Source organism: Anastrepha obliqua, chromosome 1 (assembly GCF_027943255.1).
Source record: "Anastrepha obliqua isolate idAnaObli1 chromosome 1, idAnaObli1_1.0, whole genome shotgun sequence".
In the NCBI taxonomy this organism is placed as follows: domain Eukaryota; kingdom Metazoa; phylum Arthropoda; class Insecta; order Diptera; family Tephritidae; genus Anastrepha; species Anastrepha obliqua.
The window spans coordinates 107,336,160-107,348,484 of NC_072892.1; the positions used below are offsets into that span (position 1 = coordinate 107,336,160).

General features: G+C 33.9%; 5 protein-coding genes across 6 annotated transcripts; 2 read left to right on the forward strand and 3 right to left on the reverse strand.

The window, feature by feature from the left end:
* Nucleotides 1–707: 707 nt before the first annotated feature.
* On the reverse strand, nucleotides 708–2,875 carry LOC129235418 (phosphatidylserine decarboxylase proenzyme, mitochondrial). Its single transcript, XM_054869248.1, has one exon. The coding sequence runs from the start codon at nucleotides 2,639–2,641 to the stop codon at nucleotides 1,337–1,339; it is 1,305 nt and encodes a 434-aa protein (XP_054725223.1). The 5' UTR covers nucleotides 2,642–2,875; the 3' UTR covers nucleotides 708–1,336.
* Nucleotides 2,876–5,470: 2,595 nt separating this feature from the next.
* On the forward strand, nucleotides 5,471–7,188 carry LOC129235420 (beclin-1-like protein). Its single transcript, XM_054869249.1, has 3 exons — nucleotides 5,471–5,699; nucleotides 5,760–6,801; nucleotides 6,868–7,188. Exons 1-3 carry the CDS (start codon nucleotides 5,585–5,587, stop codon nucleotides 6,971–6,973), a joined length of 1,263 nt encoding a protein of 420 aa, XP_054725224.1. The 5' UTR covers nucleotides 5,471–5,584; the 3' UTR covers nucleotides 6,974–7,188.
* Nucleotides 7,064–8,011, reverse strand: LOC129235422 (splicing regulator SDE2). The gene is made up of 2 exons (XM_054869253.1): nucleotides 7,848–8,011; nucleotides 7,064–7,784 (listed from the first exon to the last, which is right to left on the reverse strand). Exons 1-2 carry the CDS (start codon nucleotides 7,935–7,937, stop codon nucleotides 7,185–7,187), a joined length of 690 nt encoding a protein of 229 aa, XP_054725228.1. The 5' UTR covers nucleotides 7,938–8,011; the 3' UTR covers nucleotides 7,064–7,184.
* Nucleotides 8,012–8,016: 5 nt separating this feature from the next.
* Nucleotides 8,017–10,907, forward strand: LOC129235421 (ribosomal RNA processing protein 36 homolog). 2 transcript variants are annotated; one of them, XM_054869250.1, is made up of 5 exons: nucleotides 8,017–8,288; nucleotides 9,125–9,461; nucleotides 9,929–10,065; nucleotides 10,126–10,666; nucleotides 10,729–10,907. In XM_054869250.1, the coding sequence occupies exons 3-5, from the start codon at nucleotides 10,012–10,014 to the stop codon at nucleotides 10,857–10,859; spliced, it is 726 nt and encodes a 241-aa protein (XP_054725225.1). In that variant the 5' UTR covers nucleotides 8,017–8,288; nucleotides 9,125–9,461; nucleotides 9,929–10,011; the 3' UTR covers nucleotides 10,860–10,907. The 2 variants fall into 2 exon arrangements, with proteins under 2 accessions (XP_054725225.1, XP_054725226.1); XM_054869251.1 differs by lacking the exon at nucleotides 9,929–10,065.
* LOC129235423 (39S ribosomal protein L11, mitochondrial) lies at nucleotides 10,846–11,713 on the reverse strand. The gene is made up of 3 exons (XM_054869254.1): nucleotides 11,504–11,713; nucleotides 11,140–11,424; nucleotides 10,846–11,078 (listed from the first exon to the last, which is right to left on the reverse strand). Exons 1-3 carry the CDS (start codon nucleotides 11,636–11,638, stop codon nucleotides 10,908–10,910), a joined length of 591 nt encoding a protein of 196 aa, XP_054725229.1. The 5' UTR covers nucleotides 11,639–11,713; the 3' UTR covers nucleotides 10,846–10,907.
* Nucleotides 11,714–12,325: the final 612 nt, after the last annotated feature.

Consider the following 12,325-nt stretch of genomic DNA (forward strand, 5'->3'; position numbering starts at 1 on the left):
GTGCATCAGTAATAAAGCGAAACGGAGTTTCAACAAAATGCTAATTTATACTTGTCCCTTTCGCTTGCATTTTTTATGATTTGACTGTTATTTTGCTTCGTTTTAAAGTATTTTTTTTCGAAAGATTTCCAAATTGTATTAACTTTCATACATGAAGTAGATAAATTATTTTTTTCTTAGATAAAAAATCTGGAACAGATTGAAAACTTTTTAAATTTGTAAAGTAAAGCCTAATATGCAAAACATTTAAGTGACTTTATTGAGAAGACCTAAATGGAGATAACTATGTATCGTTCTTAAGTATTTTTCAACGGCTGTTACTAGTTCTATATTAACCAACTATTAACTATTAATTATCTTTCAAATTTGGCAAAAAAAAAAAACAAACAGGACGAAACAGCTTAGTTTTAACTACTGACAGCCAATAGTTTGATAAGCTATAATCTTATATCTGTATATCTATAGTTTTAGAAAGTGCAGTCGGTGTATTAGTCGTACTAACTAGCTTAGTACGGCACTGTTCATTTACCAGAAATATTTTCGCACTTTTATATAAATATGATATATGTATAGTTATCAGAGACTGCGTAAAACTGTCTTGAAGACTGCAACTACGAATAACTTTTTTCGAGGTCATAGCTCGTCACTCTATACTTACTCAAACCGTTATTACAGAATTTAAATAATAATAAAAAAACGAGCATACATATTATTTTCTTTCATAGAAATTTTTTAATAAATTATTAAAAAATATTACAATTTTTCGATCATATTAACTATTTATCACCGTCATACGGTTCGAGAGGTACACAATAACAGATAATACAAATATGTGGATTTAAATGATCTCGACACGACATCTTTTCAATACATTCCACATACCTAGCATAAAACAAATAAACAACTAAAGTACTAGTGAAAATCGTTAGCAAAACTTTACGTGTTCATCATATATGTTCTGCACTAAATAGGATCAAGAAAAATATATCAACCTTAAAGCACAGAAATACCTTTAAATGAAAATTCAATATATAAAGCAAGTCAAGTTTTGAACATATTTTTTCTCTAAGGGTTCCTTTGGTTACAAATTATTCTCACGATAAACAAATTTAAATAAACAAAACAAAAAATATAAAAATAAAATCAACAGTTCTTACAATGCTTCAACAGACGCAAGCGCATCACAATCAGTTACTAGCACATATATCATTTCAAACATTTTCACTGCTGTCATGATTTGTATGTACCCATTTGGATCGTAACTAGTGCATTTAATTCCTTTATATCAAGAAGTTCTTCGGCTTAAGGCCACTGGTAAGTGGCTGCACTATTTGACTTACTCCAAAGTACCCAAGGGCTGACCCATTTGTACCTTCTGACCAGTTTTAATATTAAAATGGAAGTTCCTAGGTGCTTCAAATAGGAGCACAATTGTGCTACCCATATTGAACTGTCCCAGCAGTTCCCCTCGTCCCAAAGTTTTGCTGTCCGATAATACAACCTCATCATATATGTCACGATCTGCATGAGCACCTAATTTCAATCCCATCCAACGATTCGTTTTCAAATTCTCATCCATATGTATCTGCACGGAGCCCACATTGGTCGCGCCTACTGCAGCATAACTGAAAAAGCCGTGTTTCCATTTGCCCACATAAACAGCTCGCTCATTCAGGCAAAAGAGGTCGGGAAGCCAAGTCGCTATGCGTGGATTCACTGACAACAATTCACCGGCGAAGTGACGTCTCAGTTTTGGCTGCCACTCAGCAGGGGAATGAAAACGGTGATAGTCCCCAGGTGCTAAGTATATAACACATTGATAAAGTTCGGTTGATCCATCGTTGTGTTCTTTTAATTCTTCTGGGAATGTGCAGCCTAATCGTTCGCGCCATGTAACTGGGCCTAAGAAGGATTGTACACTATACTTAATACCTTTCACTTCTTGTATTAATGTATTTTCGGCTGACCCAAAATGTAACACGCACCCATCCGCAGGAGAAATGATAGTAGCATTTTGGTCAATAGGGCGCACACCTTGTCGTAGAGGTCGAGTGAAAAATTCCGCTAGACTATTATAGTATTTAAAATCAGGATGTAATGCCTCCTCCAAATTAACACCGAATATGCTTGAGTACCAACCGTATATATATGGTCGTAATGTAACTGGTACATAACAGGCAGCTAACCAACCCCAGCATCGACTAATTATGCGTAGCGGTAAGGAACAGTAAACCTTTGATTGGAAAGATGATGCTGTACGTGGCAAGTTTTCCCCTTCACATTTTTGTTTATGTAGCTGCCACTCGATAACTCCGAACAGACAAATGCCCACAGGTGTCCAGCGCAACAGAAAACCTGTCCATTTTGTCCAAACACTGCGGCTCACCAGATCTTGTTTTTCAAAGTTTCTTCTATTTTTTGTAGCTGCTTTCCCCGGTGTATTATTGCAACGCACAACCGATTTTAAATTCGCATGTTTCGAATCTGTAGCTAATGCGTCCCGATTTAATTTTGTTGAAAACGATTGACGAAAATTACGCAACATAGACCATTTTCCCGGCTCTTGTTTTAAATTAGCCGCTTGCCTTAAACTGCCTGCTTTAATCAGAAAGCGTCCACGCGGTACAAAATATGAAACCATTTTTTTTTTTCTATATTTCCGCTATGCAGTTAAAATGTATGTTAAGCTTGCACAATAGCAAATATTTTATTTTTATCACAAATTAAACCCAAGTATATTCACTTAAAATTCCTGAATTTTATACCGCTATTCTATTCCTGATTTTCTCATGCACAACCGCGATTCGAGTCAGCTGTTTACGTGGAGCGATAATGGCAACTGTTCTGTTGCTTATGAACTGTCAAAACAGAATGAAGTGGGAGTACCGCCCAAGCTAATTTATACAAAGTTGTAATCAATGATCATGATTTCATTATAAAACGTTGTGTACATTGTTTTTATCAACAGTCACAAACAATATTCCACCAGCCAAAGCGTGGATCTGTAAAATAGAAACGCAAGCACTCTAACAGTGAAATTGAGTAATTTGAAAGTTCATATATATGTAATATTACATATAGATTAAATGTATGTATTAATTAAGATTAAATTTAAGCATTAAAAGTATTTATAATGTCGACATGCAGAATTACGTACGCAGTCGTTGTGTTATTGCTAGATTCATCAATAAAATTTTATGTAAAATATTATTTAAACTCTGTAGACCACATTTGATATATAAATAAAAACAAATTACTAATATACATATGTAACAAAAATCAGCGTTGAAATAAGAACTAAAAACGTAGTATAGGCAGAGTATAGGCCGAGCGTTATATTTATCCCCTTCTTAACTTTGTTCCAATCAAGGTGAATTTAATAAGGTGACAGCATTCACCCAGCTGAATTTTTCGCCGTAGGTATGGCTTACGTCAAAATGATATGCTTTGTTTGTACGTATTGGTATGTTTACATTCGTATGTTTACATTTGCTTGCTGATTTTGACATGATGCTTGCACCAAACGCAACAACAAATACATGTAGGGTTTTACTTATATGTGTTTGCTGTCACCTGTAATAAATTCGCCTTGGGTTAAGCTATTCACATTTTTTAGCGTGTTTTCTTTGATTATCAAACTCCGTATCCTAATCAATTGCCACAGGATCGATGCGGATAATTTTCAGCACGAATATAAAACATCTGTTTATATTAATATTAAATATAATTTTATGTTTATAAGGCATATTAAAGAGGTAGCAGCAGTAAGGTTGCTATTTTAATTTTTTTCTATTAATTTGATCTTTAAATTGGCAATTTTGATTAAGTTACTTTGAACTGTTATAAACTTATTAGTTTATAGATTTTGGCGTTGTAGAGACCAAAAGAAAAAAATATTGTTCTTGTTGTTTTTACTACTATTGCTACCTGTTTAATGTTCCCTGATATGAATTTGTTTAAAAAAAAAACCGATGTGTTTTTCACAACATTTACTGTCTGGAACATCGCAGCGCCGAAAAATAAACATTAAGGGTATGCATCCAATATTGTAAAAGAGATGTAAGCCTCATAAATAGTATAAGTTTATTATGGTATAAACTAGATGTCAAAACTTGTATTAAAGTTCAGTTATACAAATGATATATTGTGTAAGTGAAACGTGCTAATTTGTATATTAAATTATGAGTTCTCAACTAATATATGTGTTGTAAATAATACATAGATAGATGTCTGACACCACTTTGGATTGAATGGCAAAATGGAAATAGTAAGATAAATTTAAGAAATGAAAATATAAATTATGAAGTGAGTTTGGTCTTCTGCAATAGAGAGGAAAAACACCACAAATTATACACACGCACACACAATTTCTTGTCATTGGCAAAAAAAAACGGAAAAACGGCATTTGGAGGTATGCTATAATTCGCATTTTCACAATCTAATGCGTGGAACATCATTTTTATAACTCTGTTTAATTTAAAAATTACAAATTCGCCAAGCCATTTACTAAATATTCACCCAAGAAACTTCTCTTCTTTTGTTTGTTCATTTGCAGCACTGACATCATCGGTGTTTACAATCGTGAAAAATTGGCAGGCACCACCTTCAGTATTCTGTACACTGTGAAAAAAAACTTTTTCAACCCATAATTTATTTCTGCAAAATTTATTGGTTGCAAGTTCCTACTGGAAAAATTTTATTCAATATTTAACTTGTAAGCAAGATAACCAGCAAGTAGTGGCATTTTCTTCAACAAAATAAAGAACCAGTGATGTGCACTGTTGTATATGGCGTATTTGGCCTGCAAGTTATTAGACTATCTGTTCCAAAACATTGACATTAGGCGTCTACGATTTGCCACTTCTTTGCTTGCTATGTTTACTAAACATTTCGACACTAATATTTTAACTACTTTCAATAGTCAAATTCAATGGGAATTAAGCCATATATGTACTGCCAATATGTGTGAAAAAAAGAGCTGTCATTTTGCATGTTTAACATCTATTTGATATATTTTTGTGACGCTCACTATGGCCACATCTTTGATCATTTTAGTTTTCCATTGCATTTCTCGTCTTTACAAAATAGGATTCACCCAGAATCTCGACGTCCTTCTTTCCTCTGCAGCGCATAAATCAATCAATGCTTTCAAGCTATCAAAAACGCGGGAACAACTTGACGACATTTTCAAAATTACGATTACATAAAATGGCAAAAAATCCTTATGATTGTAGTCGTTAGGTCCATTAAAATGAAAATTAATGTCGTAAATTAGCAGATTTCGTATTTATAGAAGAAATAATTATGCTAACATATGTACGTATGTATATTGTGTCTATATAATTAATATATTTCATAATAGAATTCGCAACTTTATTAAATTTGATGTCAAAAGCCACATGTACCAGTACTTCTGTTGCATCGATATGAGTATCGAGTAAATATTTGTATATTTATCTGAATCATCTCATTCCTAAATATACAATCATAAATATACAAATACATAATCGGGATAAAGTGCTTATAGTATTTAACTGAAAATTATAATTTTTGTTAATGCTAAATAGTTAAAAGATATTTAAATATGAGTGAGGCGGATAAAGTGGCGGTCTCATTTGCTTGCCAAAGTTGTATGCAGCCCATTACTTTGGACGAGGGTCTAGACAATATCGATGTTCACTCAATGGCTGAACTTTCATGTACGTATTATCAATTCATTTTTGAATCTAATTTCTAATTAAATGAATCATATTTTGCAGTACCAATTTATTCTGGCAATTTAAATTCTCTTGATACGCATGATGTAAGCGCTTTCGATCATTTTGTACCACCATTTCGCTTGTCCGACTCGATTTATGGTACTGGTTTTATGTTAGTTTCTGATGGTCGCGAAAAGAAATTGAGTGCTTCCTTTAAACTAAAAGCTGAATTATTCGATTGTCTGTCCTCAAATTCGGAAATAGACCATCCATTATGCGAAGAGTGTGCTGATTCTATGTTAGAAATTATGGATCAAGAATTGAAAATAGCAGAACAAGAATGGCGGGACTATAAAAATTATTTGGAACATCTTGACCAACAGGATTGTCCAAAAATTGCTGAGCTGGAAAAGGAATTAATTGAGTTGCAGGAGAACGAATCTCGAATGTTGTCAGAATTGGAACAACTTAAGCTGGAGGAAGAATCTTTGAATGAAGAGGTTAAACGGGAGGAAGAAGAAAAAAACAAACTTCAACAACAGGAAGCCATATACTGGCGCGAGTATACGAAACATCGACGAGAATTAATGCTTACCGAGGACGATAAACGTAGCTTAGAATGTCAGATAAGTTATGCAGAACAACAACTGGAAAAATTAAAGGATGCCAACATCTTTAATATTACCTTCCATATATGGCATGCAGGTCATTTTGGTACTATAAATAATTTCCGACTCGGCAGATTACCTTCTGCTTCGGTAGATTGGTCGGAAATCAATGCTGCCTGGGGACAGACAGTTCTTTTGCTAAGTGCTCTAGCACGCAAAATAGACTTGACTTTCGAACGTTACCGCATTGTACCTTTTGGGAATCACTCATACGTTGAAGTTATCGGAGAAAACCGTGAATTGCCGCTATACGGTACCGGAGGATTCAAATTCTTTTGGGACACGAAATTCGACGCCGCTATGGTTGCTTTTCTAGATTGCTTAACACAGTTTAGGCAAGAAGTCGAAAAGCGAGATACCGAATTTCTGCTGCCTTACAAGATGGAAAAAGGAAAAATCATAGATCCGTCCACTGGAAATTCTTATTCAATCAAGTAAGCATGCTACAGAGAAATTAATTGCAGAAAATTTGTTGCTTATAAATATGTTTACACTTGCAGAATTCAATTTAACTCAGAGGAACAATGGACAAAGGCTTTAAAATTTATGTTGACAAATCTGAAATGGGGACTCGCATGGGTCTCTTCGCAATTCGCTAGTGATTAATTCAATTAAATTTAGAACTTACATTTTAATAATTAAAACCAAACTTTCTGGTTAATCGCAAATTAAATAAAAAGTATTGTAGTATTATTTTATACATTCCTTTTTATTATTTTTCATTGTTTTATTCATATGCATTGTGTGGTATAGATAAACTTTTAATAGAGACATATATATCTAACAAATATATTTAAATAGCTATATCTAATACAATTTAATTTATTTCTTCTTTTTTATGTAAAGGGAGTGCTTGTAAATCCGCTCCTTCAAATGACCCATCACTCTCATCAGAATCTAAAATATCGTCGTCGATCCATAAAGTTGTTTTCCTCTTTTTAGCACTAGTTACGGTGGGTTTTTTGTGTTTACGTTTCAAAGACTCGTCACTACACCCTGGTTTATCTTCATTTTTTTTAAGTCCTTCTTCAACCGCACTATTTACTTTATCTGCTAGATTAGCTCTGACCTCTTCATATTCCACATCCTTAAAATCATGACGAGGAACTGCAAGTAACTTTTCTATTTTCCGTTTTTTTCTTTCCTGTGAATCGCGTTCTAAGTCTCCCATTTTTTCCAAAACTGCTTTCAGGCGCTTCTCCTCATTAATATCCCGTAAACGGCGCCCGCTCAGATCTCGACATGCTTCCCTATTTGTGGTCTTTTCTATTTGCGCACCAATCGCTCGTAACATGGATCCAAAACCTCCTTTTCCTCCCAAGATGCGTAGACGGCAGTGTGTCACTCCAGAAACGGTGCTATTTGGCATTAACCGACGTCCATTTTGTTCTAAATATATATCATTTGGAAACAAGCCCTGTAAATTATATATAATTTATATGTGCATTTGTTTTTTCGTTTACCGAGGGAAAAAACTTACAAATTGTTGTGAAAGAAGGTTTTTAATAGTTAAGCAATCTGTGACTCGAGTTTGAAGTATCATTTTTTCATGCAAATAAACAAGAGCCATTTTTCGTAGGAGTTTAGTATCCTTAACGTTGATCAATATCAGAGAACAAAACTAATAAGAAATTAAACTGAATTATTTTTTTTAAGCTACTCTCGTTTTAACATAGTTTTCTAGTTTGACAACAAAATCCTTGCCAATAGAGAAGGGCGGTCTGAAATTATTTAGCCGATTGTTCAACCATTTCGATGATTCACGATGTTTGCTGTCATACACGAATTTTCGTCGAACGCAATATACGCAAGAATGATGAAATACAAGGTTGAGTCTTCCGAATTCGCTGCAACGCCATCGCTGAAGAATATATACACAAAAGGATGGAAAATGGCTGGAATTTAGAATAATGTATATTGGGTAATTTTTGGCAAACTATTATGTCTTTATTAATGAAACTTGGTGGAGATGTTAGTGAGGTGTTAAGGAACACTTTTTATAACTCCCAATTATTCGGGAAATAATAATTTCATAATTATTTGCCTTCAAAATGCCTTTTGGAACTTCACTATAATTTGCCACATTACGCTATATATTTTTTAACACTTCACTAAAATTCACCAAATATACACTCACACGCTTGTTTTTACTGATTTTTAAGCTTATATTCGAATTATTTCTATTAAAATTAAATGCAAATTCATTTGTTCATGCAATCACTCTCCAATTTTAAACGCGAATAAGAAGAAGATTGGAATTGGAACAGTATGGTGTTGCCGGATGCCTGCAAATGAAACAAAAATATGAACAAAAATGAAGTATTTAAGTTTAGTGTTAATGATGGGGATGGGGCTTATTGTGCCTCCCTACTACATACACGCATATGATGTTTTAATTTTGGGTTCAATGGTTTTAACACGGAAAGGAGTTCTACGCAAAAATACTGTGGATTGCGTAGCTGGATTTGGACTGATGAGGGTTATTTTTTTGAAGCGCGGCCGAAGGCCGCCCACGCGAAAAGAAGTTCTACGCAAAAATACTGTGGATTGCGTAGCCGGAGTTGGATTGATGAGGGTTATTTTTTTGAAGTGCGGCCGAAGGCCGCCCACGCGATAAGGAGTTCTACGCAAAAATACTGTGTTAATTAATTTTAATTACTTTATTATTTTTTGTGATACGCTTAATATCATTGTTTTTAAGTTTAAATGAGTTGTATATTTTTATTTTCAAAAATATGTCTCAATTTTAAATTACAGCAAAAAATACTGCAGTTTTACAATGAACCCTCCACTGAACATCCCTGCATACGAACTTCGTTTTTATTTCAGGCGTATGGCAACACCAAATTTTAGCTAAATTAGAGAACTTTAACATTAAATTACTTTAAAACTACAAGCCTCCGGCAGGTTCGGCGATAAACATTATACTAAAGTTTTCCCTGGAAAATTACTTGTTTGTCAAGAAGAAGAATAAGCGAAAGAAATGAAACTGCCAACACAAGAGCCGTTCGAGTTGGAAGCATAAATGATAGAATAAGAGATTGCGCCTTCCAAATTCGCTGTGACGTCGAAATCCGAAATTATAAAAACAAAAGTAAGTGGAATTACTTGCTTGTGAACAGTAGGCAAAAGTAATGCTAGTTACCAAACACAATAAACTTTAAACAAACACACACGCACTTCCTTGCCAGAGCATTGTCAGAAGAAAAACGCTCTTTTGCGCGCTTTTTGCTCTCACAATTTGATATGTGGCACTTCGTTTTCTTCAGTTCTTTCAATTTAGATCTTCAAATCATAATATAAACCTACCATTCACTGAATATTTACAAACAAGTAGTTTCTGAATTATTTAAACGAAGATGACGCACGATATCTCGGAAGACATTTTAATGTCTTCAACCATTCTTAAAGAGTTCGTTCAGCAACCTCCTTGATATAATAATTTCTTTTAACAAAATTTTATTACCATGGGAACATAGCATTATTGTTTCAAAAACTCGACTTCGATATAAAAATCGAGCATTTACTGAATACAGTAATCGAAAGATGAATGTGCACTAGGCCAAAACGCAATGTGATTTCTATTTACAAACAACTTATAAACATTGGACTTTTGGATTAGAAATACATACATTTGAAGAAAAATGTCTTCATCATCTTCAGATAGTGAGGATTCTGTCCACAGTGAAGAGCAAAGGGCGAGTTTTAAGGTATTATTATTTTAGTTAAAAAGCTAATATATACATTTGTAAATATAGAATTCTGTTCGAGAGGATCTAAGCAAAATGAGCTTTGAAGAGATAATGAAATTAAAAGAGGAGTTGGGTGCAAAGTTGTATAAGGAGGCTGTATTGGGCGTGGATAAAGAAACAACTAAGAAATCAAACACAAGAAAAATTACCGTTAAGCGTTTAAATAAGAATCGTCCACGTGAATTGTCTGCGAAGAGACAAGTGCCCTTTATATCAATCGAAGAGAAAAGTAAACGAAAAATTGAAGGACAAGTACGTGATCCACGATTTGATGCGAATTGTGGAGATTTTAATGTGAAGCATTTTAAAGAAAATTATAAGTTTCTCGAAAATGTTCGACGAAAAGACATCGCTCGCCTTCAGAAACAATTGCGTGATATTAAAAACAGCGATGAACGTAAGCAACTGCAACTAGAAATTCAAAAACTTATTAACAAAAATGTTGAGGACAGAAAATGGCACATAAAACAAGAGTCACTGAATCGAGAAAAATTAGAAGTTCAAGAGGCACTCAAAAAAGGACTTAAGCCACATTACACAACAAAGAGTAAGTGTTAATAATTTTAAAAATTAGATTGATATTGTAATACAAATTCTGTCTATTCGCAGAGGAGCGACGTGCTAAAGAATTGGTTACACAGTTCGAGCAACTTAAAGAATCGGGAAAACTTAGCAAGCATTTAGAAAAACGTCGTAAGAAGAATGCAGCAAAGGATCGAAGACAACTTGGATTTGCATAATTTTTTTATTTTTTATTTTATTAAATAAAGTAACTGTACATCCTGTAACTATCCTGTTCGAAGCATCTTTGCCTCACGCTTTTCTTGCAATTCTTGTTTCTGTGCCTCGACAACAATTTTTCGATCTTCCAAAAATTTCTCGTATTCTTCTGGTTTTAATTCTCGTACAATTTTTATGCCACAAGTGCGAGCGACACCCACAAGCATTTCACACATTTGCTAGAAAAAAATAGAAATCAATTTAGTAAAGGTTTAAACTCAACTATTTAAAGATACTCACTTGCATTGTTAATAAAGCATTGGGTGGATCTTGTATCTTTATTGCTGCTATTTCGTAGAGATGTTTTAAAGTGATCATACCAGAAATTTCGCGACCTGGTTGCATTGCGCCCCGAGGTATTCCTGCAGCTTGTTTAAAGAAAAACGTAGCCGGTGGTGAGTGTATAACCAAGTTATAGCTCCGATCACTGTTGACCGAGACACGACATGGTAGTGGAATGCCTTCTTTTATATCTGCTGTGCGGGTATTGAAATCTTTGCAAAATGCGGCAATGTTTATTGCGCGCTATCGCAACAAAATAAAACTTAGTATTTATAATATTTTAATTAAATGTGATGTCTCCATATTTATAATATGAACTAACCTGCCCAAGCATTGGGCCCAACGGGGGACCAGCTGCTGCCATGCCCGCCGGTATATTTGTTTTTAATTTTGTAGTGTGTGTGATTTTGTCGGCAGTTTTTTTTAGAGCCTTAAGTTTCCCCGCTGCTTTAGACATTATTAATGTAGGTGGTATATTTTTACAAAACTTTAGTTACGCAAAACTAAAAAACGAGAATCCTTATTCAGTTGACAATCACAATCAGCTGATTAAATACGCAGGGTTGCATTCTTAAGACTATGGCTTTAAAACCTTACCCTGCATCCCCATTCGCGAAAAGTATGGATTGATAATATCATGACATGCGGAACATTTATCGTAGATGTATTTTTAAGTTGGTCCAAGTCTGTACAAAGCACTTCTTGCACCATCGAAAAAAAGAACACAATTTTTTTTAACAATGCAAACAAATTTTGGTAGATCAATCGATACGCAGCCTTTATACTCTAAAAATATTAAATACATTAATACAATTAGACGAAAGACTCCTTTTTTAAATATCTCTTTTAATTTTATAATACTGGCACTATAAATATTTCGTATAAATGAAAATATAGCTGTCGAAGTAAATGTAGTTCATTGCAGACGCTAAACCTGTAATAAGTACTGCGATTTATTACATGAGTTCTGCCGTGAGCGGTCTCAACCTGCATTAAATCGTATAAAATTACATCCATATTTATTGAGTACTTTCTGCATAAATTAATTATCACAATTTCAACAAACTGTTCAGCTATTGTTGTCTTGTAAAAATAATTCGTTTATAATGTCACAATTAAAAAGGTTAAGCCTACTATGATAAAT